Consider the following 24,238-nt stretch of genomic DNA (forward strand, 5'->3'; position numbering starts at 1 on the left):
AGATATTATTTGGAGCGAAAAACTGACTTTAACCGCCAAAACGAAAGCAGTATTTTATTTTCATATTATTGTTTACACAAAATTATTGCTAAGTAATTGCTTGACTCCACTTCATTTTATTTTTGATATTTATTTACAGTCTCATAAACTCGGACTAAGATTTTGATTATCACTTTTATTGTAACTAAAATTAAAATTCATGCGAAGAGTTATTGAAATTTAAGAAGACAAAAATAATTTCGAAAATCCCTAAAAGGACTAAATTGCATTTGATCAGCTGATAGCCAGCTGTTTGCCTCCTGTTTTTTAATGCATGATATTTTTTAAAGTTGAAATTGATTTAAAAAATGTCATTCCTTAAATAAACCGGAGGCTTTTAAGTTGGATTGAATTTTACATTCATTGTTATCAAAAAGACATGGCAACTCAGTAATAGTATCGCAGCAAGCTTTGATTTCTTTAATATTGATAAAAAAAATGTTAATACTAAATAGTGTCAGATTTAAACATTGATTAACATCATTAATTTTAATTAATCATGTTGTTAGGTCCCAAGAATTTGAAAATAATTATGTTACGATGGTTAGGTGCTAGACAATTCAACAGGAACCATTTCTTGTCGTTCCATCAAGTGCTAAAAAATTATTTTTAAATTTTAGCGATTTTTTCGTTTAGGAAATGTGAAATAAAATTAATATAATTAAATTTGATCAAAATCAAAACATTAAAAGTACCAAAATATACTAGCTTTGACAAGTTCTTGGATTCCCTTTACTTATGTGATTTGACGAATGGCAGCACTTGGTCACACCGGCTCATATTTTGTTTTTTTGTTGCTGTTCGCTGACTTGTTTTATGTTTAATCAAAGTTGCGCATAAATTTTTCTGCAAATTGTTTTCAATTTACGCATTTAAATGCAGCTGCCCCTTTTTGGTTGCTTGTGCTAGGAGTCGGGATATTGGATAGTCATATACACACATATACACTCACAGAACGAAAGGAAGGACTCAAGGATACAATTCAAGGACTGCAGCAACAAAAACACAGGTGAGCAGGCAGAGCGCCAAAGTTGGAATTCTATTCTTGTTTTTAGGGGGTTGGGTACGCCAGTTGCAATCAATAACACCCAGGAGGCAAAGAAACCCCCCTTGAGAAAACAAAACACGCAAATGCAGGAACTATATCCAAGAGTTTCGATAGTTAGAGGTTTGCTATATAAAGTTGGCTTAGCCAAACTCGAGTGCCCAAATATTTTGGCCGTAGCGCATTTCCGCATTCCACTTAATGTCCTTGGACGACCACCACCCACCCACTGCCACACCCCCTTTTTGTTTAGGGATAGGCCTCCTTTCGGAATGACCATTTTATTGCACTTTGCGTGACCTTAACCATTTGGAGCGGTCCGTGTCATGACACGGTTATAGTATGTATGCCAGACGTTATCTAACTGGAACTTGAATTCACTTAGTCAAATTAGCAGCCAGGGATGCCCTGGATTAGGCTTAGTTACGACTTGGGTGGGTTCTAGTTAATATATGTATCTGATAGCTTGAACTCCGCTGACCCGCAAGGGGATTCCTTCCCCCAATCCCATGGCTTGCTAGCCCTGGTCTAGACTCCTTGTTTGGACAGTTGGAAAAGCTGCCGCATTTCCATTTAAGGCTCCAACACGTACGACACGCGCCTCGTCGCCGTTAGAACGACCTTATATACACATACGGTTAGTGAAGCCACCCAAAAGGGGCACAGTTGGTCATCCATTATTTATTATTATTAATACGGTCTAACCTCAATATAACAAACAGAATAAACAGTTGATAATTTGTGTTTGTATACATAACTCCAATTATTATTTCTAAGAATTTATCATCACTATGATTATATGCAATCAAAACCGTTGTGACGAATGCTTGATAACTAATTTGAATTTATTCAAGTTCAAAGCTGTGTGTACTTGTTTGTCATATTTTGACTTGAACTCGGAATTAGATTCATGCTTTTATATAAATACATTTAAAGATAACAAATTTAAACTTTACTTTATTATCTCCAAAAGCTGAATAAAATAAAAATAACTGTAAGCTATATTTATATTATTTAAAACAAAACAAGTAACAAGTAACAAGTAACCCTTTTAATTGTACATGACTCATCCTAGTCGAAGTTAGGCCATATAGACTGTTTTATTGCCCACCTCAGTTAAAACACAAAGAAAAACAAAGTATAACCGTAGCGAAGAAAGAAGGAGGTTTTCTTTATCTAGAGATACGGTGCTGATGAACGTTAGCCAATCATTTATGTTACTTAGTATATCTGTAATTTCCTTATCAATGCTTGCAACTGGAATCGGTGTAATATATGTGTGATATACAGCAAACGATGTCGGTGGCCGGGCTTCGACAATGTCTGCTGCTCTGGAGCGTCGACTATTGGAACTTGGAAGGTAAACCGCTGAAAAGTGCGGATCTGCTTTGCTTTTAAGTTGCCAGCATTCAGTTTTCTTTGGTTGCTCAGTTGTTTCTCCGTTTTGTTTGGTTGGCTCAAGTTGCTCGAATCGCTGCACCACAATGCTTTATTCAATGAATATGCAGCGATAATAATATCTGAATCGCACCCCTCCCTTCCGCTTTAGTCATGGCAGAAAATGTCTTCAAGTCGCACGATATCGGGCTGCGGGCGCAGAAGAAAATCTTCTCACGCATGGCCACCAAAAACATTGCGAAGACCTTTATTGACGGGACAACGGCCTCGCTGCTGGACAACCTGTACAAGTTGTGCAAGATGCATACCGGGAACAAGGCCAAGGCGGAGAAGCTGATCAAGAACATCATCAAGATCGTGATCAAGATCGGGGTTCTCCACCGGAACAATCAGTTCAGCGAGGAGGAGCTGCAAAAGGCGGAGAACTTTAAGAGAAAGTTTCAGGTGAGACTCCATTTATTAAACACTCTAATTAAAGTTATGCTCAAAAGAACGCAAGCCTTTTATTTTCATAACTGTTTGTGCAGTTGTATTAACCAAACTATATTATATTTCAGAACACCCAGCTGTCCATTATATCATTCTACGAGGTGGACTTCACCTTCGACCTGGCCTACCTGCAAAAGTCAATAGCCGAATCGCAAGTGGCGCTGAAGTCGATTGTACAGCCGCATCTCACAGAGAAATCGCTGGGCCGCATCGACGAGGTGTTCGATTTCTTCGGGGAAGAGACGCTGCTGGAAACGGCTTTCCGATCGGACTCCCCCTATCGCGAGGTGATGGGAAAGATCGTGGCCGACATTAATGCCGCGATGGAATCGGGGGACATCTGAGGAGATCCGGAAACCGAACTGAGCTGTCATGCGTGCTATGAAAGAAAGGCTATCTATCGAAACCAAAAAGCAACCAGTAGCTAGTTGCGAATGGAAAACGCTTGCTTAAAAGCTCACCCACCAACACCAAAATACAAAGTCTAGATATAGATATGGAAGAGCAGCGACAGTGAGGAAACGGCTGGAAAAGAAATGAAAAAGACATGGGTTTAAACAAGAGTTTAATTTAGTTTAACTAGTGATATACCATTGACAACAATATCAAAAGTGTAAAGACGTCCGTATTGATTATTTTGATGACAACGTTAACATTTGTGTACTCAAGGTCTATATAGTAATAATTAGGAAAAACCAAATGCATTTCGCCAAAGGAATTCACCAAACGGAAATTGTAAACTCGAGCAAAATGCTTTTATCGGTGTGTAAGTCGTTGATCGTATGCGTGCGTGTAACTTTATATGTGTAAGTCTAATTGTTAAATGGGAAATACTTCAGCACATAAGCAATTATTCGTGGTCTACTTTTTGATACTCTAAAACTCGCTGTATCCAATCGCAATTATCTGTATATGTAACCCACAAAACACCGTCTTAGTAAGACTCCTACGTACTTAACTGATCGTTGCTGATCGGAATCACATAAATCACCTGTAAACGTTAGTCCATGCTAAGTTGGTTATGCTAAGTTGTCACCAGAACCTGTTTACCACTCGACTCCTTTTGTCTGAGAGCCAGTTCCGCACATCTATTTGTATTTCTTTATGTATTCCAAGCCTCAAAGGGGTCAGTAACCTTAAGCATTATTTATGATACTCCCACAATGATATTCCAACTACCCGAAACATATCGAAACTATCTGAAAGCAAACAATGCTAAGGGGACAATAAGTTGTTCGAATTTTTCAGTGACTTCTGAATCGATGTTTCAAACGGAGGAAGCACAATTTTAGTCGTTTAGATTTTAAATATTTATTTGTTTACCAACAAAACAATGTTGACTATAAAAATAAAAGCAACAATTACCAAAAAGTCTTAATTTCTAAACATCCCTTTACTCAGCCCGCTTTTTGTTTAAAACTTCGTGGGCTTCCTCGCCAGCTTCGAGTTGTTGCTGCCGGAACAGTTCGATAAGCTTCTCAGTGGCGGTTTGCGGTGTCTCCAGCGGCTTGGATGCCTCTTCACTGGGATATACCTGGCCTTGGGATTCTGGGGAACGCAGCAGGAATGGTGTCCACGGTCCCTGGATGGACGGCACGTCCGTGTGCCACATTTTGCGCAGACGCAGGGAACTGGAGCTGCCGTTTTGGGTCTTTAGCAGGTCAACCCACTTGGAGATCTCCTCTTGAGTGTTGTTCCTGCAGCTCATCCACTCGCGCTCGCCGTTCACTAGAAATAAATTATATTTTTATAGTTTCTTTATAAAATACAGTATTTCCCATCTTAAAACCATGTTGTAAAACTTTATTAAAGAAACTAAAACTATTGTTTAGTGATATTTAAAACTCTTGAAATTTGAATTTCAATTTGCTAAATTAATTGAATTTGGTTTGAAACAATAGTATTCTTGAGAAGAATGGTCTAGAATTTTTATAGATGTGAAAACAAGTTGGTTTGTAAATATAGTAAAATAAACTAAGAACTTTTAGATTAGAATGTTGAGCCCCTTCAAAAGTTGAGTACTCACAATACTCCCCCACCAAAACTGGGGTGCGATGGCGTCTGGGCTTCACATATACCACAATGCCGGGATTCTCCTTGGCAAAGTCCACCAAGTGATTCTCAATAAAGTCGCTGTGGAATTTTAAAATTAATTATTACTAATTTTTAAGTTAAATTTAATGATTTTTTCATACCGCATGCCTCTGCTGGATCCATTATTCTTGCAGAACTTCAATGTAATCCTCTGCAGCTGGCAGACATAGCGTCCAACTCCGTTTTGCAGGGGAGCCCGTGGAAAGCCAGACTTCAAGAACAAGTGGCTGTTTGACATTTTATATTTATTTTTAATTCAAAAGCACTTTAAATTAATTTTTAAGACTTTTCGTAATCAGAGAAGACGTAACCTCACGCCGCAAACAGCTGACAGCTGTTTCTCCTTTTTTAGGGATGCCAATTTATCTAGTAAATAAAGTATGATTTAGCTATGGTTTAAATAGATTTTTAAAAAAGATTTCCATTACAACCCTGATTATAAGAAATTATTATTTTTAAAAACGTTTTGTTTTTTGCATAGATAGAAACCCGAGTGATACATTTTTTCATGTTTATGTGCTTAGCTGGTTTTAGCTATTTTTGGTTGCAAACATTTTTCCAACCTAGTGCTCATCCCTGACAACAGACAGGGCTGTTATACACTCTCCCACTTTTGATAAAGAAGAAGCGGCACAAAACGGAATACAAAAATGCAGGCGGAGCGTCGTTTTTCTTTTGATTGGAAAACCTCGAAGCCGGAGTAGAAAGCGTGCAACGTGTAAAAGTGGAGCACATGCAGCTGGGCTTATCAGCAGCAAGTATATAGAAAAATGGCCACAGTAAGCATAAAAACACTATATTATTGCAATTGCGTGTAACCAGTGTCTTGGCATTTAGACCTTTGCAGGCTCAAAGTTCTCGAGTCATGTTCTAGTGGAAGAAGAGGGGGAGGAGCAAGAGGAAGAGGAGGAGGAGGATTCCGCCGAGTCCGGTTCCACGTCGTCGTTCAGTTTGCAGGAGTGCATCGATGAGTTCAGGGCTCGACGCATTCGCAGGGTGTCCACCCAAAGTCGCGACTGCGAGACCAACAACAATAACAACAACATGCCTAGGCAGCCGCCCCGAACTCGAAGGACCACGGATGCAGACTTAATCAACCAGAATCGGTGTAACAAGGAGCAGGAGCGCAAGGGCAAGCCCTGCCAGAATGGTTTCTGCTACTGCTTCACTAGCGACAGCGGGGATTGTGGCTCCACGGCGCCGCCACGTGACCAGCACGTGCGATTACCTCGGCGCAGCAGGCGTTCCGAGACCTCTAAGGTGTGTTTACCCTTATCCCGATTAAATCCCAAATTAAACCCGTATTTTATCCCCGTTTTCCAGCCCGCCAAGCAGAACAATCTAGGCAGCCAGCGACAGCAGGCGGACAAACGCCGTCAGAGCGAGCCGGCCAACATAAAATCCAGCTTCAAATCTCCTCTAACCGCTGTCAGTCGCTTGAGAGCCGTTGGCGGCGACGATGAACCCCTCATCCACATCATCCAGGAGCTGCACGACAACTGTGTGGTTTCCGAAGTGCGCGTAAATCGCCAAAAGCTGCCAGTTTCGGGCTCCAACTGCCGGCACAGGAATTCTCAAACCGTGAAAGGCACTACCAAGATGCTGTCTTACGAGCCCATAGCCTACAAACCCTCGGCTCCTGTTTTGTCCAACATCAGCGAGCAGGAATCAGCTGTGGAGGAGGAACATGAAAATGAAGTAGCGCCAACAGAGCCCGAAAGTCGTAGGAGCTCCCGTTCCCGTCGAAGTTCCGGTGGAGGAGGACGACTTCTGCAAAAACGTCTCTCTCTGGGCCAAGTCAACTTCAAGACACGCGATTCTCAGCAGCCGCCGCCGAAGCCACCGCGGCGCAGCTCCCAAAGTTTAGATGGCAAGCTCTCGCAATCCTCGCTCACATCCACGAATCCTTCGGTACGAGAAGCGGAGCGAGTCCTTGACGAATTTCTACGCAAACGTGGTGTTCAAGTTCCTGGTAGTAAGGTAGACTCTTCGCGCAGAAAGGACGGCCAGCGCAGATCTTATCCCATGGGTAAGTAATCCACCCAGGCCCAAGTTAATGAGACCGTAACCAAATCGAATTAGATATACAAATTTCCAAAAAAAATAATTTTACCAAAAATCAAATATATTTACCAAATAAAGACTTGTGTTCCTAAACATTTGGGTTACGGTTTCATTTCCTGAACCTTTGGATTCTAAGATTTCATGAGTTTTGTGTCTATATCTAGCTGAGGTGGAGAAACCAAGGAGTCACAAACATCTGCCCACATGCCCCTCACTCAGCGACCTTGAGCGCGTTGTGGAGTCCAAGCGGGGCTCGAATTATGCCCGGAATATACGGCAGGAGAGCAGCCGGAAAAGTGGGCCAGCTAAGGAGATAATTATTGGCTGGACGGAGCCCAAAATCACCGATATGCTGAACTACGAGGGAAAGTCAGCCAGCGAATTTAGGACGCAAGCTCCCTCAGCGGAACCGCAAGTGGCCCTTGGATGGCAACTGCCTAAAGCACAACCACAGCCTGTTGTTCCAAAGGTTTCCTTGGACACCGTGGATGGCAGTATGAGCGAGAACTTAGCATCAAATATGCTGCAGAAAGACACACCCATCAAATATCCCAGTCGAGATGGGATAGCAGGCGGTCAGGCCAGCCAGAAATTCATCTGGGGCGAGCAGTGGCGAAATCTTTCACCTTGGAAGGGTAATAAGTCGAAAAACATAGGAACCAAGTCCAAAAACTTCCTAAATACCTCCAAAAAGAAGATCCTGCGCTTCGTATCGCCCAAGAAATCGAATCAACAGGAGAATCCGAGGGAGGATCAAATCAAAATCACTCCCAAACAGTGCACTGTTGGTGTGCAGACCTCCACTTCCCGATTGGATCTGCACTCCCAATCTCCGCCGGGCAGCTACCACTCGCCCATCCAAACCACGCCCTCGGCAACGACCACATCTACTCGTCAGCAGTTGGATAGGGAGCAGCCCTACTTTGATTTCGAGCGCAAGGTGGATGCTCCGACGCCTCCAAAGAAGCTGCCCCGTGCCAATAGAGCTCGAAAGCTGGACTTTCAAACGGAGGCGACACCCACCACGTATCGCTCGTTTCACAAGGACCTCGATCAGGACGTGACCATCACCAAGATGGGCTATCTGCTGAGCAGCATTCGAGCCAAGCTGGAGGCCAGTGATGAGCGGGCATTGCGAACTTTCCGGGTGAGTTTTTTTTTGTTTAACTATTGCAAATATTTTGCATACAAGTCTGCATTGATTAGGGTTTTGTTTTTTTGCTATTAGTTTACATTAAGCAGTGTCTATTAAAATACTTAGTAATCGAAGAATCGTTCGTTCAAATCTTTAATCTTGTAAAACAAATCGGTTTACTTTCCAAATAATTTAAAAGACTGTAAATTAAACTTGGAAAATAGTCAATTTCGCTAACTATCTATTTGTTCCATACTATATTTCGTATCCTTATGATGAGTCAGGGAGTGAAAAATTTAAATGCTAGACAACTGTGAAAATGGCGCCCATGGCGTAGTGATCGGAACCCAGAAAATGGTTGGGAATTTGTCCCACCCTGCAGCAGCTGTTGATCGAGGGCAGTGAGTAGACGCTAATGGGCAGAAGCTTGTGCCTGCTCCGTGATCCTAGCGAGCGCAGGATGTAGTCCACGGTAATCCATTCGTTTTGGTATGTGGAGGCGGTGCCCTCGCCTGGATCGATCAGCTCAAAGCGCAGAGGCGCTGGGTTAGCTTCTGATTCCCCATCGTCCCCCTTTCCGATGAGTAGTTCAATAGGTGATGAGGTCTCCAGACTGTTGAAGTCACCAGTTAGGACGACAGGTGTGTCTGTGGAGAAGGAGTGAAGCTCCTCCAGCATTCTTCCCACCTGAGCGCAGCGCACATCATTTCGTTTTGGGTTGTACAGCAAATGCGTGGTGGCCACCACGAACTCCTTCTGCTGGTCTGGCTCTTTTTTGAATCGAAACTTTGCAAACAAGGCTACATTCTCGCGATTGAGCAGAGCCACCTCTTGGTCATGTAGCTCCACGGCTCGCTGGTCGAGCAACTGGAACTTCGATGAGTCATAGACAATGGCGCATCCGTCTGTGCGATGTCCAGTCTTCTTTTTGTAGACATAGGCCAACCTTTTGCCGTTGCCCATGCGCAGTCCTTGGACTAGCAGCCCCAGGTGATCGAACTGCATCTCCTGCAGGCACAGGATGTCTGGATTTAGTTTGATCAGCTCCCTCTGAAGGTTCTGCTGGCGGCGACGCCAGGTGAGAAACTCTTGAGGAATTCCCACGTAGAGGAAGAGATGCTCTAGCAGAAGGTCTTGGGCCAGGATGTTGTACGAGACCAGCTTGAAGGTGGACGACTTGTGGGGGTCCCGCACCTGAGGCTGATCTTCCACGGGTTTCCACCGCCTGTTGAAGTCGTAGCTAATTTCGATATTCATCTCCTTTGGTTTTTGTTTGCGCTTGCCGTTTGCTTTTCTTGTGTGGCTGCTTCTACTGATCTGCTTCCTGGCTTGGAGTGAAACGGTGCGGAGTAGGGATTTATACATCTCCTCAGGTGCGCCTCGCCATGTGCCTGTGCTCCTGGTCCCCTTTAAATGCCTCTGTTATGGAGTTTTTTTGGATGGCGTTCGAATTTGCCAGGGGAATGGGAAATATATGCTGCTGTCAGCTGTTTCTGCTTGTTGCCTTGTTCGTTTTGCGCTCTTCTTCGCCTGGATGCACTGGAGCTGATATCGATAACTTGGTCGGAATCAGACTATCGAAATTCGAAATATCAAATTCCAGGCAATTAAAATTTACTGCACATTAAATAGGCTTAACACTTTATTAAATAATCATAGTATTTTAAAAAAATAAATAAACAAGGTTTTAAGGAACATTAATAATAACAATAGTAATTGTTTAAAAAAAATGTGTATGAAGTTTTTGTAAATAAACAATCTGGCTTGAATTAGTTTTTCGTAACGAGATTAAACTTTTATTAATATTAAAAATTCTAGTCATAATTTGATATTCACCTATTTTAGTAAACTGTTCTCAAAATAGTATAGTCCCTTGACTGCTACATAGATACAATCAATCTGATACAATACACACTTTCACCTTTATTATTTCACTTCTATGAATGCCAGTTATATAAAGTATTTGAAAATATTATTAATAACGTATCTGTTAATTTTATATTTTTCCAGGACTGCTCCCGCTTCAATCCTCATGAGCGAAGTCATCTTCAAACTGAGAGCTTCGACTGCACGGACGGACCCAGCAGCCTAGTTACCACATCTGTGGCTACTACACGTCTACAATGTGATCTCGACAGCGAACCCATTTACTCGGAGATCGAAGAGGATTGCTTGCGGATTAGGGGAAGTCCACACCACGAAGTTAGGACCGCAGCGAGGATAATAAATCCGACTCCGACTCCAACGGAAAATTCCACAACGTATGTGAGTGAGTCTATGCCGGATCCATCGCCTTCGCCCGCTGATATCAGTGCTATGTACGCCAGGGTGCAGAAGACACCGAAGAACTCACCTCAGATAAAGTCAACTGCTGTCCAGTCAGAGATAATTGTGCAGGCTGCTCAGCCACAGATAATTGCTAAGCCCCATTTAATTCCAACTGTTATCCAGCCCCAGATAATTAATCAGGCTGTACAACCCAAGAATATCATTCAGCCTATGCAACCGCAGTTAACCACCCAGGCGACTCAACCTCAATTAATGGCTCCCAATCAGCCTGTGGCCTTGGGACACTTTCTACAAGAATCCATGAAGAACGGCAACTTCTTTCAGTTCATGCCACTGCCCGAGGAACCCAGCGGTAATGACTCCTCCTGCTCAGCCAGTCAGACCACTGAGTCCTCTGTGGTTTGCCAGCCCAAGCTGAAGTCGCCATCTCCACTTACCCATCATTCCCTGAACAACATCAGTGAGAAGCATTCACCACCAAAGAAGAATCGAAATCTCTCCCGTTCGGAACTTTCCCTGCAGCGTAGCGAGATCTTTCTGGACAATCTGTGTCGCAGTGAACTGGTGCTGGATCGACCGGAAAAAGTGCACAATGTAAGTGGCTCTTAGCGATCGTAACTTGTATCCTATGTCTTATCTAATCCCCCTTTACAGACCAGTTCCAATTTGGATTCCGTTTCGTATGATATGCCCAACGAAGGCGTCGACGAGTTGTATGCAGATTACAGCTTGGGTGAGGCGGGCAGTGCCGGTAGCTCCTTTGTGACCAATGATTATGGCTCTGGACAAATTGAGCCGGAGCTGGCAAACCAGAGCACGCCGAAAAAGAAGCAGAGCCAGCGGTTCACAACCAAGGTAGAGATTTTTGTTGACTCTCATTAAGGCTTCTGCTTGCATTCGACACTGTTAACACTTGTAAATAGCCACTATCCTCTGTACTCATCCAAATCTTTTCGAAACGCATATGAAATATAAGATTGTTTTTGTTTTGGTTGTATGAAATTGAGTAATAATTAATCTTTCAGCCCTCGCGCAATCTGACCATAGATATAAACGATGGCCCAGCCACGTCGCTGCGTCAGTTTGGCCAGAATCTCAGCTTCAGTTGCCCCACAACTCCTCAGCAGGCAGAGGCGGTGCAAGTGGTGGATCCCTCTGGCCTCCACAACAGCAGCAGTTTGGGTGAGCTAATGCAGACGGTGCCCATTCCCAGTGACAGCCAGCTGATGTCGGTCAGCACTCTGGCCCGCTACCGCCTGCTAAAGAATGCCCTGCGTCGCTCGTATCGCAAGGGAAAGGACTTCTTTCTGGCGGAGAAGCAGCGACTAACTCAGAGCTTAAATCTCTCAAGGGATCAGTCCAATCAAACGGAAGGGGAGCTGGAAAGCAGCACCTACTATGCTAGCTTCAATTTAGATTCCCTGCTGAATGAGTCTTTAAACCCCAATGACCAGTTGGCTCAGGCTGTGAGTATATGCCGCCAGATGCCTGAGCTCGAGATTTCTGCGGAGATGGTGGAGGCCGAGCGACTGCTGCTCTTCTCCAGCCTGCGAAAGTCGGCTCCACTTGGTTCGCAATTAAATGAGGAAGCTCTGGCTGCACGGAGGCAATCGCAGTGTCTTCTGATCGATGCAATGGAACTGCCGGTGAGGGCGGACGTCAGTCAGGATATGTTCTTCAATTATCATTACATCTGCACCTTCGAGTGCGGAGGACGCATTCGCTCCACTCAATCGGTGGAGTGCCAGAATGGGTCCGCCTTCTTTCGGGACTGTGGCTTGGAGTTCTATAGTGGTGAAAAGGCGGAGTCCTTGGAGCTGCGCTGCCAGATCTTCATGCTGCGCCTGCGCAAGGTTTCCACGCTAGCTTTGGAGCCAGCCAAGTCACTGGTAAGTAGCTTTATTTCTCAAAGGAAGCTGTAGCATAATGAGTTACCTTGCAGAGACGTGGTAGCGGAATCTTAGGTTCCGCCAACTCCAGTTCTTCAGCAGGTTCTGGTGGCGAGCAGATCATCTCCCGCTTTCGCCTACATGCTTCTTTCAAACTACAAGCCATGGACTTGGCACCCTTTCAGCTGGTGGCCAGTGAAACGAGATCCAGCGATAAGATATGCCTGCGCAGCTCGCGATCCTGGCGATTGCCCTTAACTGCTCACACCAAATCCACGAATCTGGGCCCGGCGATATCTATTACTGGAAGAGTGGATTTACGGCTACCCAAGGCCCGTTTCTCTGGCTATCTGAATGTTCAGGACCCGAAGAGCAGACACAACTGGAACCGAAGATGGTGCAGCCTAGATGGCGTGCACTTGTCCGTTTGGCCACATGAGCATAATCTAGGAGATGAATTACCCCTTTTTTCGCTGGAACTGCCAGGATGCGGGCAGTCTTCGATAGCAGCAGCACCTCGCGAACTTTGTGCCCGGGCCAGAAGCTTTTTGCTGCAAGGAAAGGAATCTGATTACGAAGCGGGAGTGTTCTTTGCCGCCGATACTCAATCGGAACTTTTGGAATGGCTAGCGCACTTAAATGAGGCTCTGGAATTCGCCAGGCACTGGCTAAATTCCACCTGACAGCAGTTGCATTCCCTAGAGATTTTTATTTTTATATGTGTTGAAGTTTTCTATTTATATTTGCTAATATTTAAGTTATGCCCAAACATTTCCGTTAATTGTAAATTAGATTGTTTGCCATGCAAACTTGCCGCTCGAATATCTAACATAGGGCTAGAATACAAGTTTTTTTTGCTTAGGTTTAAGAACATATCTATGAGAACATTCCTTGGCCTTTAGGGGAAATAGTCATTGGATCTGAACCATCTAACCCCCGTGTTCAGTGGGCTTGCCGTTCACGTCACAACAACAACAGTTTATTACATACATATTTTACATGGGCTACTATAAGTTGATAAGATACAGATACGATTATATATTTGATATAGGTTACAATATGATACACAAGTATGTTTATATGCGCTGGTTGCCCCCGGTTATCTGCGGAATCGGTTATCCATGCTCACACATCCCCACATCCTCACATTCGTGCCTAGTTAGTGCCTACGCATAACTATTACATTTAAGTATATGTACTATTTAAGCTGCTTTGTAATTTCGTTTTCGTTTGCTCATTACAGTGCAAAACATAAGAGTCTGAGGTTATGTTTGTTGTGGTATTGTTTTCCAAGCAATTTACATACTTAACTTGTACATGACTTAAGCACTTACTATTCTCTATTGATCTGACGATGAGTCACGTTAAACTGTACTTGGTTTGGGCTCTGCTTATGCTTAGGTTCTGTATTATCTGTATCTGATTAGGCGTCTGATTCTGTGTGCGTTTTTCAATCTGTTTTCGCTGATAACTAATTGAGTGGAATCTATGGATCTAAGGATATGCAGGAGCGCAGTGCAAGTCGGACCTAGTAGAGGGATTCGGATTAGGCTCAGGCCAGCACATACTTCCACACTCGATTCGTCTGGTGGTTGGTTCCGATCTCGGTCACATACAGCGCCGATCCGTTGACACTGACCGCCATGGAGTGCGGGTTCTTGAAGTCTCCCCAGTGCCCGATGATCGTCTCTGAGCGCGGATCAATGGTGAATCCCCGCACGGGCAGCATGGAGGTGGGTCCATTCACTGCGAACACTATATCACCATAGCTGGCGACCCCAAAGACGCGTCCCAAGTCCGGTTCCTGGATGGTTGCTGCCGGTTCACCCTCGCCATGTGAGGATATCAATCCAGCTCTGTCAAAAAAATGCCGTTCAAATATTTATTATTTACAAAAATTAACTTTGCTTACTTGGGGCAGACTACGCGCATGTTTTCCCTATCAGCAATACACAGAAGATCCAGGTGTTCAAGCAATGTAATCGCATGTGGAACCTGCAATGAGAGGAATTCTGCAGAATGGATGGTTAAAAAATGTAAAACCCTTCACAGGTGCCTTTTAAAAAGTGTATGACAATATATGAATATTATAAAAAATATGGTTTTGGAATATAATTGATAGTCAAAGGAACTAACTTGTCAAATATGTTAAGTTTAAAGTAACTTAAATACATTTTTATAAATGATATGAAATTGTATGTACATTTGTTAATAAATAATATTATTGCAAGAGGTTTTATTTGTAAATAATGCAAACAGCAAGAATGGCAAAAGTACGTTTTCAAATAAATCAAATTGTGTTTACACAAATTATATAAGGAATTCGATCTTCCCACGCAGTAGGAAAATTAAGTATACGCACCGGGTGGCTGGGGAATCGTACGTAACAGCTTGCCAGCGGCATTGAACTTGAGTATGCGACTATTGCAGTAGCCATCGGCGATAAAGAACTGTGGATTGTGATTACAGTGAAATCGAGTACAAAAATAACTCAACAGGTTACGGATACCTCTCCGGTTGTGGCCACTGCAATGGATGTGGGTTTGCACAGGTGTTTGACTGATGATCCGGGCCTAAATCGCTTGCCAATTGTGAGCAGTGGCTTGTTGCTAAATGGCTTAAACTAATAGGGGATAATATGGATTACATTTAAGAATTTCTTATTTATATAATATTTCTTATATATTAACCTTAAAGGCCTGATGCATGGCCACATCTGTGATCCAGTAATTGCCATGTCCATCGATGGTCATGCCATGTGGCATGTAGAACATGTTCGATCCCCATCCCGATTTAATAGCTCCCGTCTTCGCGTCCAGCACGTAGATGGTCTTCTCCTTAATTGGCCCGTATTCGATAAGGTAGTATATATTGCTCTCGTTAAAAGTACTGAAAGAGCAACGGTGATATAGGGATTAAATAATTTTTGTATAATACATTTATCATTAATTTGAATATGTGTATCTTATATCTGATAAAAAAAGGTAAATCTTAAAGTGCAAAAATATATAGGGATACATCAATAATTGAATTGCAAAATAATGACTTATGATGTATATTTTTTCTTTTTCAATAATTTCCGAAAATAAGATCAGATTGATAAACTAATAAGTTTCTATGTACATATGGGATAGACACTTGTTACTAGGCAGCGACAGCTGTTGACCTACTTTACATCCCAGTAGCGCTCGGCACGGTGGAAAACCACCGGATTTCCCTGTGGATCCACGGCAACGGCGGTGACCTGGCCAAAGCTGTGCTGCTCGGTGGGCCAGTTCTCGACGAGGACAGGGGTCGGTACACTGGCCGCCGGAAGGGGCACATTGTCGTAGCTGCGTTGGTTCTGCAGGGCCACCGCATCATCGTCCGCCAAGGGTAATGTCAGATCCGGCTGCTCCGGCTTCGCGAGACCCTTCTCCTGGAGCCTCCGCTTGATGAGCGCACGCACTTGGTCGAAGAAGCGCTCGTTGAGATTCACACCTGGCCCCAGATCCACGGCCAATCCCGATGGCAGGTGGTTGCTGCTGCTGGGCGCCACACAACCGAGGCTAATGGCCAGCAGTGCCACGAACAGGAGGCGCGACATTTTCTGGAAGTCCTGCGATTTTCTTCACCAAAACAACTGGGATTTGGCTTCTAACTGCGCTCACTCGATTTTCCACACTGCCAACATCTGTTGGCGGTGTCTATATGTTGAGCTGGCAATAGATTAACTGACTTTTGCCCAAACACACACTTGCACACGCACTCCCACGCTGTTCGATTTTCGCTTTCAATGCGACGCCTGCGCTTTAGTCCTGCACAGTGGGACAAAATTAAAAAGTTGGAGAGAAAAACATCATTCAGAAAGAGGGGTGTATAAATGAATGTTATGAAAATAAACGTCTTCTTAGTAAAAGTATTATTATTTGACTTTTTAAAAGAGTTCAAAACTATTTAATTTACTAACTATTCCGGCCACCTCCTTGAAAAAAAATATTTAAATAATTAAATTTTGAAGACCTTTCCATAAATTTATTGATTGAAAGTGCAAGTTAAAAGTGTTTCATTACCACAGTGGCCCTGCCACAAGACATCGTGAATTTGGAAAGCCTTTATTGATTTTCCAACAGCAGTGCGGAAACAGTGAAGTCGAAAAGTATTACGACATTCGATACTATTTTATTTTCAGCACAAATACCGATAACAACTGGGGAGACTAACTCAACACCATTTTATTTTAGGGCCCAAACAGTCGTCTCGATTTTGGCTTTCCGGCCATCCCTTTATTTTTTGGGCTCCGGTAGCGTACAGTCGGCAGTCAGTGTCTTTGACGTCACAGCGAGCTGTGCTGACGGTGAGGGGGCGAGGATTGGGGGGCGCTATCCGGGGTGGCTTCATCCTACGTCCCCCAATCCCAGTTCGGCTGGGTCCAAATATATCCGGTGTCGGTCATCGAGCAGTAGGCATTATAGTAGCGCCCCGGCGACCTGGGAAAATGCGAAAGCAATTACACCAGCCGAATCTCCGGAAAAGCTAATTAGATTCCCATCCCGATTCCCAGTAACTCACCGGCAGTACGAGAACTGGGGACACTTGCACCGGAAGAGGCTCTGGAACTCCTCCTTGCACACCTCGTTCCACCAGCAGGTGCGCTGTAAAGGATTCATATGGGTTAGTTCATCCCCACCATGCACCTCCAATAAACCATAAAATAGAGACCTCGGTCATGTAGCCATGGACACTCTGATCCGAGTAGCTTCGCTTCGAGAGATGCGCCTGCACATGGCAAAGTAGCAACGTCACAATCAGAAGCAACAGTCGTGACGTCACGGGCAACAAAATGGGGGCGGACTGTAGTAAGGCAAAACAAGAAACAATTCATGAATCGAATTATGGTAGAAAGGATTTCCCTCACTCACCATCTTCTTGGATTATTTTTTTGGTGTTTTTATTTATTCCTCTGCTTTTAAAGTACAGTGAACACTTCACGTGCCGCATGTCCTGCGTTGAATGTCGCCTGTTTTTTGGCCTCCTGCTGGGGCGGTGGCGTCGGCATCTCGGCTGCCTTGCATAAGCATGGGTATTGGCCCCGTTCGCCGTCGGCTTTCAGCTTTCACTACTTTCACACTCGCACACAGCCACCGCCTGCAGTTGCACATCTGTTTTTGGACTGGTGTTGGTAAGCTTTTGGCCCATTTTCGGTGGGTAATTGCCACACTGTTTGGCTGCATTGGGTACATAAGAAAATACAGGGGGCACACACAACATAAATTCCAGAAATGCACAACAAGATGGATACAAATTGCACTTAATCAGTAATGCACATGGTGATATCAACATTATAAGCTTTTTTGAGTTTCTGTTTTTAAATCAAAACTCTGAGAAAAACCTCGTTTAATTTTTTATAAAATTTCTAGTTCAAATTTTCCAAAAAATCATGAAAATGAACTTTACTAAAATTATAGGGTAATTTGATTTATTTATTTAACCTTAGTGTAGTTAATAATCGAATATTCATTGATTAGGTGGAAGACAAAGAGTCGACGATTGGTCAATTCTGGATAACCTTAAAAGCCACTCTTAAGCCCGTCCCAATTATCCATAACATCTTTCTAGACAATCGTCTTGATCATCAAACCGCTTTCCTGTGTTACTTTTTATAATGTAGACACCCATTCATAAATAAAATAATTTATTTTAAAAAATTGAATAAAAACCTGTTATACACAAGTCTTTTATATGTATTATCGTACAGCAATAATCATTGTGAACAAGAAATACAAGAAACAAATATTTTCCTAAAATTTACAAAGGCAAGCCGAAGTTTTAATACTTTTAACTTACCTAAAGAATAAAAGAAAAATACAATTTTAATTGCTTTTATACTAATATTTATTTATTATTTATATAATAATAATAGGTAAAGAGCAACAAGAAGAGTCACGCACTAAATTCTCTTTACTTATTAAAGATTATATGACTTCGGTTCGGGAAAGTGCAATAGATCGCGCAATACTAGACACAGTGGGGCAGACACGAAAATTTTTAATGGAAAATGACGAAATACTAATTTTAACTTCTGACAAAGGAAACAAGACAGTTGCTATGGACAAAGATACTTACAATCAAAAAATGAATAACATATTGGAGGAAAGGAACACATATCGGATTTTACGAAAGGATATAACATCGAAACTTCAAAAAAGAAACAATGAATTAGCGGAAAATCTATTAACAAAAGGACTTATTTCACGGAGCGAAAGGAATAAGTTAGTCACAACAACGGCATTACCACCACGCATATACGGACTACCAAAAATCCACTAGGAAGGGACTCCATTAAGACCCATATGTTCATCTATAGGATCACCATCACACGGACTTTGTAAATATATTTCAAACATACTAAAGAACATCACCATAGACTCCAACTACAACATCAAAAACTCAGTAGAATTCAAAGAAAGAATCAACAACACTTACATCTGTGATGATGAAAAATTAATATCATTTGATGTAGTCTCACTATTTCCCAGCATACCTATAGACCTTGCACTAGACACAATTAGAGAAAAATGGACAAAAATAAAAGAACACACAAATATGCCGAAAAAAATGTTTATGGACATAGTACAATTTTGCATACAAGACAACAGATATTTTAAATTTAATGACGATATATACACACAACTAAAAGGAATGCCGATGGGATCCCCTGCTTCACCAATAATTGCAGACATAGTAATGGAAGAGCTATTAGACAACACTTTGAAAAAACTAGGACACAAACCAAGACTTTTGACGAAGTATGTGGATGATTTATTCGCAATAGTAAAAGAAGACGAAATACAAAACACACTTGACGCTTTAAACTCTTTCAATAAAAATATAAAATTCACACTGGAACAGGAAGAAGATGGAGGACTAGCATATTTGGACTCAATGGTTCACAGACAGGGGAACATTCTAAAACTAAAGTGGTATAAAAAACCAACAGCATCAGGACGAATCATAAACTTTAACTCAAAACACCCTAAAACAATGATAATCAGTACAGCGGTAGGTTATATACAACGGATGCTAGCCATTTCGGACAACATTTTTCATGAAGAAACCAAAAATGAAATAAGACAAATTTTAAAGGACAACGACTTCCCAAACCATCTAATTAGAACTTTAATTAAAAGACACCAAAACATGGAACAAAAAACAAAATGTAGAGAACCTACACAATACATGTCCGTAACATATATACCAAGACTATCAGAACGCCTTAAAAAGTCAGAATTTTGCAATAAACAAAAAATAACAATAGCACACAAGCCCAACAATACCCTACGACCAATATTCAACAAGACCAAGTCCAAAATACAAATGTTTGACAAAAACAATGTGGTATATAAAATACATACAATATATATGTAGGAACAACTAAATCCAAACTAAAAACTCGAATATCACAACACAGATCAGACTTCAAATTAAGACACCAAGCTAATATACAAAAAACAGCACTTATGGCCCACTGTAAAACCAGCTGTCACTCACCAAATTTTGAAGCAACGACTATTTTGGAACAAGAACAACATTACAAAAATAACAAACACACCCACAAGCATAAGACTGAACTACAAAACAGACGTTGAAAATTGCGCTCACATTTACAGACACTTACTTAATAACAACTAGTATTAATCTCCACGTCCGACGGTGCAGACGTGTAAAATTATGTAGGTGTAATAATTTTTAAAGCTGTGTTTTTTATTGTCTAAATTTATGTTATTTTATGTTTTTATGTTGATTATAGTTGCCCTGAAGACGGTTGCCGAAGTGCAACCGAAATATATTGGAAATAATAAAAAATAAAAATTAAAAACTTTTATTTATAACATTTTTCAATCGTTGACCTCGAGCCGGAAAAACTCAAAAAATTCAAACATACATCAAAGGTCGCCTACAAACAAAATTAAAATTAAAAAAAAATTATAATAATAATATTTAAAAAGCACAATGAAATACTTAACAATTTCCAAAAATAGTTTTGTAAGAAATTGACTAAGACAATCTTTATTATACTTGGTTTTATCATAATTAATGATTTATGCGATACTTACTCAACAAAATTGTTGCTATAAATTCACAAATGAAATTAGAAAATTCTTTTGTTTAGTCTGTCAGTAATTTTGGCGACGTCATCTCATTCGTCTGATTGAAAACGCACGCGACATGACTCAGCAGAGGAAAAACAAAGAATAAGCAAAAGTGGCAGATGCTTAAAATAGTTTATAAAGTCATTTGGTGGGCAAAGTATTTTCATATTGGCCACGTCAAATTAACAGTTTCAACAGGTAGAAAATTATGAAAATTCCTTCATATCTTGCCAAGTTTGGGGGCGTACAAATTTCAAATTCGTTCTGGTATTTTTCAAAAATTTATTTTGCGCTTTGAATTTTCTGGAAAGTATTTGCAGGCATTTTAAAATGTATACAAAATACCTTTTAAATGCAAATTACTGGTATTTGTGTGGGGTAGATGTTTAGTATCTGGCGTATACATTGCACAAGTTTGTTCTGGAAGCAAACAAACAGAAACACTACTAATTCAGCTCCGAAAAAGGCTTGTCTGTAGTGACTAAGATTGCATATATAGAATTTTCTTTTGGGTCAGCATGATAGCCGGCGTCTGAGTCTCCAAATCATCGACTCCCACGGAAGCCAAACAAAACAAGCTGAAATCTTTCGCAGATTCGCACCAAATATATGTGTTTTGGCATACATGTATATAAATTCTGTATGTTCTCTATAGAGAATGAATGTATGACGCTCGTTTAAATTTAGATGGCAAATAAATTTTCATATTTTTAGCCCATGGTGGAAGATGTAAACACTTGGTCGAGGGTATAAAACCGTGTGAATGCTGGCAGAGCTTCATCAAAATCGCAACAACCGCGAAACGGAAAAGACACGCGAGTCAAAGTGAATTAAATCTAGAAAGGTACGAAAAAGGAAATATCCAGCTATAGAACAAAATACTTATAAAAAAAGGACAATAAGTGCAATAATTAGTGAAGTGATTGGCTCACTATCGTCTCGTTTCTTGACCAAATTAGATGTCCGTAGTGCCCCTGATGTTCCGTGACTGGTGGGATGAGCTCGACTTTCCAATGCGCACCTCGCGCCTCTTGGATCAGCATTTTGGCCAAGGGCTGAGGAGGGATGACCTCATGTCCTCGGTGTGGAACTCCCGCCCCACTGTGCTGCGATCGGGATATCTGCGCCCCTGGCAGAAGAACAGCCTGCAGAAGCAGGAGTCCGGCTCCACCCTCAACATCGATAGCGAGAAATTCGAGGTGATCCTGGATGTCCAGCAGTTCTCACCATCCGAGATCACCGTCAAGATTGCGGACAGGTTCGTCATCGTGGAGGGAAAGCACGAGGAGAAGCAGGACGAGCATGGATATGTCTCTCGGCAGTTTTCCAGACGCTACCAGCTGCCAAGTAAGTTTAATTAAGATATCAAATTATTTGAGATATTTGGATATTTTAAATATGGAAAATTATTATTGAAAATGTTTGATTTTAATCAAAAACTCTTCTTACAGATGATGTCAATCCCGATTCGGTAACATCTTCCCTTTCCTCCGACGGCCTGTTGACCATCAAAGCGCCCATGAAGGCACTGCCACCTCCATCGACTGAACGCCTCATCCAGATCACACAGACTGGACCATCTTCCAAGGAGGACAATGCCAAGAAGGTGGAGACCTCCACGGGCTAAGGCTGATTTTTTTATTTAATGTGTGCTGCTTTCAGTGTTAGTTAGTTTATGTCTACGTGTGCCTTATATATTGGATTTTTACATATTTTATATCAATTAAAACGAAACTAAAGATAAATATTTACAAATGTTGGTTTATTGATACGATCAGAATGGAATCAAAACTTTTATGGATCAAGTGATTAAGTTAGGAAAATCATTTTAATTTTATATAAGCATAGAAAATTAAACAAACTTTTAAAAAAGTTTTGCAATCTTTATTCATTTTTTTTCATTGCTCGTTTATGAACAAAAAAGTAGCCTAAGTACCAAGCTACAATCATCATTATCAGTAAAAGCAAACTTTTTAATTATCTAAATTATAGTTTTTTAACCAGAAATTCATTTCACATTATCTTGAAGCGCTTTTTATAGTTCCAGCCATTGTTTTGCCATTTAATGTTTATCCATTTTTTTATCTTCTAAGGATTATTTATTAGTAAAAGTTCTTCCATAGTAACAGAGTTCCTATCTAAATTTTGTTGTATTAAGATGTTGGCTTTCTTAATTTGCTCAGGTGAAAGTTCGTGCTTGTAGCCATTAACTTTTCCACTTCGCATGAATCTGAAAGATTGGGTGTGTAATTATTTCTAAGAAACCTTAACTTATGCCCTTACTTGAAGCCCAGTTTGCCGGTATTATCGAGGCCTGCTTGGGCTCTCTCCCACTGATGATTTGTCGTTGGATTTTCTGTGATAAAGAAAGGAATAATTGTGTTCAATTTCAATACTATTAAACTAACTTTTCATTTCTTCGAAAGACAAATGCTTAAGAAGTCTCTCCATTTGCAGTTCGGTGACTGACTTATTCAGGAAACTGGAGACATCGTTAATCACTCCACCTAGATTTTTTTTCATTCTTTCAAAACTAGTGTAATAAATCCAGGGTTCATTTCGCAGCTGGTAGAATTCACAGGCATGTTCTATGGTTTCATGGGTGTAGTTGTCGTTCGACAAGAGGTCATCGAAATATTGCTGCAGTGTTTTTCCAGTGAAAGCACCATAGGTAAGGCCGTGATGATATCTAGATATCCAGGCATCTAAGCAATTTCGGAACACAAAGATCACTTTGATTTTTCGCTCCCAAAGTTTTTTGGGCAATAAGGCAAGGGGAAGATGTGTTTTTATAAGTCGTGGTGATTTGCATTCCTCTACAGCTCTTAATGATTTTTCCAAATTTCTGTGTTGAATAAAATCGTACCTAGAAAGGAATATGATTTGATGTTTTAGATTCCTTTTATTATGAATTTGCAATACCCACTCCAAAAACGGGCTACGTAGCTCTTGATCTTTGGCCAACGCCGCCTCGAAATCGCAATTGTTGAGCAGTAGCTACACCAATTCCTGCATCCAAGTAGTTCCACATTTTGGTGGGGTTACTACCCACACATCATCGTCTCGAACTTCCATGTCATGCACTAAATTAAAAAAACCATTCATGTCTTTCCTATGGAAATGTTTTCGACTCGACCAGTCTTTGTCAATTAGACTGGTGGGATAACTCCGTGGCGTGACCGGTACGCGTTCCATTGCTGTAGCTCACTGACTGCAGTTGAGTATTGCAAAAACGCGGTTTCTCGGTGATAAGAAATCTCTTTATTTTTGCATTCTTTTTTTATTGCTCTTACTTCTGTTGATAACTGAAATGTATGTAGGTAAGGGGAAATGAATGGTGAAATTCAAGCAGAGATGAAAGTTTGGTGGAAAGCTTAACTTGCTGATTTAGTAAATGGCATTTAGTTTTCTGAATCAGAGATTCCAACTTCACCGGAAAACTAAAACTTCATTTCAGGACTATATTGTCGATTTCATTTTGCAAACTAGTAATATTTTAAAAGCTTTTAAGATCTCTGTGACTTAGTTGGTTTATAAACCAAATTCCATATACAACACTTTAATTTGTTTAGAGATTTTATAATATTTTCCAATCGGAAGAAAAATGTAGAATACAAATAAAACTTAATTTAGCTTTTATAGTTTCAAGAACTCTTTTATTCAA

The 24,238-nt window shown here is 41.3% G+C and overlaps 6 protein-coding genes and 1 pseudogene across 7 annotated transcripts; 3 read left to right on the forward strand and 4 right to left on the reverse strand.

Annotated features, from left to right (window-relative positions):
• Positions 1-805: 805 nt before the first annotated feature.
• Positions 806-4,342, forward strand: LOC108043042 (tumor necrosis factor alpha-induced protein 8-like protein). 2 transcript variants are annotated; one of them, XM_017121579.2, is made up of 4 exons: positions 806-1,048; positions 2,375-2,444; positions 2,634-2,926; positions 3,040-4,342. In XM_017121579.2, exons 2-4 carry the CDS (start codon positions 2,381-2,383, stop codon positions 3,313-3,315), a joined length of 633 nt encoding a protein of 210 aa, XP_016977068.1. In that variant the 5' UTR covers positions 806-1,048; positions 2,375-2,380; the 3' UTR covers positions 3,316-4,342. The 2 variants fall into 2 exon arrangements, with proteins under 2 accessions (XP_016977068.1, XP_016977069.1); XM_017121580.2 differs by lacking the exon at positions 2,375-2,444 and having other exon boundaries at positions 807-1,048.
• Positions 4,267-5,403, reverse strand: LOC108043043 (39S ribosomal protein L43, mitochondrial). Its single transcript, XM_017121581.2, has 3 exons — positions 5,167-5,403; positions 4,998-5,104; positions 4,267-4,699 (listed from the first exon to the last, which is right to left on the reverse strand). Exons 1-3 carry the CDS (start codon positions 5,301-5,303, stop codon positions 4,365-4,367), a joined length of 579 nt encoding a protein of 192 aa, XP_016977070.2. The 5' UTR covers positions 5,304-5,403; the 3' UTR covers positions 4,267-4,364.
• A 295-nt stretch (positions 5,404-5,698) lies between these two features.
• Positions 5,699-13,699, forward strand: LOC108043034. The gene is made up of 8 exons (XM_017121567.2): positions 5,699-5,844; positions 5,903-6,325; positions 6,389-7,094; positions 7,294-8,276; positions 10,275-11,147; positions 11,208-11,408; positions 11,579-12,442; positions 12,496-13,699. The coding sequence occupies exons 1-8, from the start codon at positions 5,836-5,838 to the stop codon at positions 13,123-13,125; spliced, it is 4,689 nt and encodes a 1,562-aa protein (XP_016977056.2). The 5' UTR covers positions 5,699-5,835; the 3' UTR covers positions 13,126-13,699.
• Positions 8,472-9,783, reverse strand: LOC108043036 (protein angel). Its single transcript, XM_017121569.2, has one exon. It carries the CDS (start codon positions 9,627-9,629, stop codon positions 8,568-8,570), a length of 1,062 nt encoding a protein of 353 aa, XP_016977058.2. The 5' UTR covers positions 9,630-9,783; the 3' UTR covers positions 8,472-8,567.
• LOC108043035 (peptidyl-alpha-hydroxyglycine alpha-amidating lyase 2) lies at positions 13,400-16,163 on the reverse strand. Its single transcript, XM_017121568.2, has 6 exons — positions 15,613-16,163; positions 15,133-15,331; positions 14,952-15,065; positions 14,805-14,892; positions 14,355-14,454; positions 13,400-14,298 (listed from the first exon to the last, which is right to left on the reverse strand). The coding sequence occupies exons 1-6, from the start codon at positions 16,026-16,028 to the stop codon at positions 13,995-13,997; spliced, it is 1,221 nt and encodes a 406-aa protein (XP_016977057.1). The 5' UTR covers positions 16,029-16,163; the 3' UTR covers positions 13,400-13,994.
• Positions 16,164-16,567: 404 nt separating this feature from the next.
• On the reverse strand, positions 16,568-23,769 carry LOC108043045 (annotated as a pseudogene).
• LOC108043044 (protein lethal(2)essential for life) lies at positions 21,314-22,321 on the forward strand. Its single transcript, XM_017121583.2, has 3 exons — positions 21,314-21,418; positions 21,534-21,921; positions 22,026-22,321. Exons 2-3 carry the CDS (start codon positions 21,534-21,536, stop codon positions 22,199-22,201), a joined length of 564 nt encoding a protein of 187 aa, XP_016977072.1. The 5' UTR covers positions 21,314-21,418; the 3' UTR covers positions 22,202-22,321.
• Positions 23,770-24,238: the final 469 nt, after the last annotated feature.

Source organism: Drosophila rhopaloa, unplaced genomic scaffold, assembly GCF_018152115.1.
Source record: "Drosophila rhopaloa isolate 14029-0021.01 unplaced genomic scaffold, ASM1815211v1 contig_115, whole genome shotgun sequence".
NCBI classification, from domain to species: Eukaryota; Metazoa; Arthropoda; class Insecta; order Diptera; family Drosophilidae; genus Drosophila; species Drosophila rhopaloa.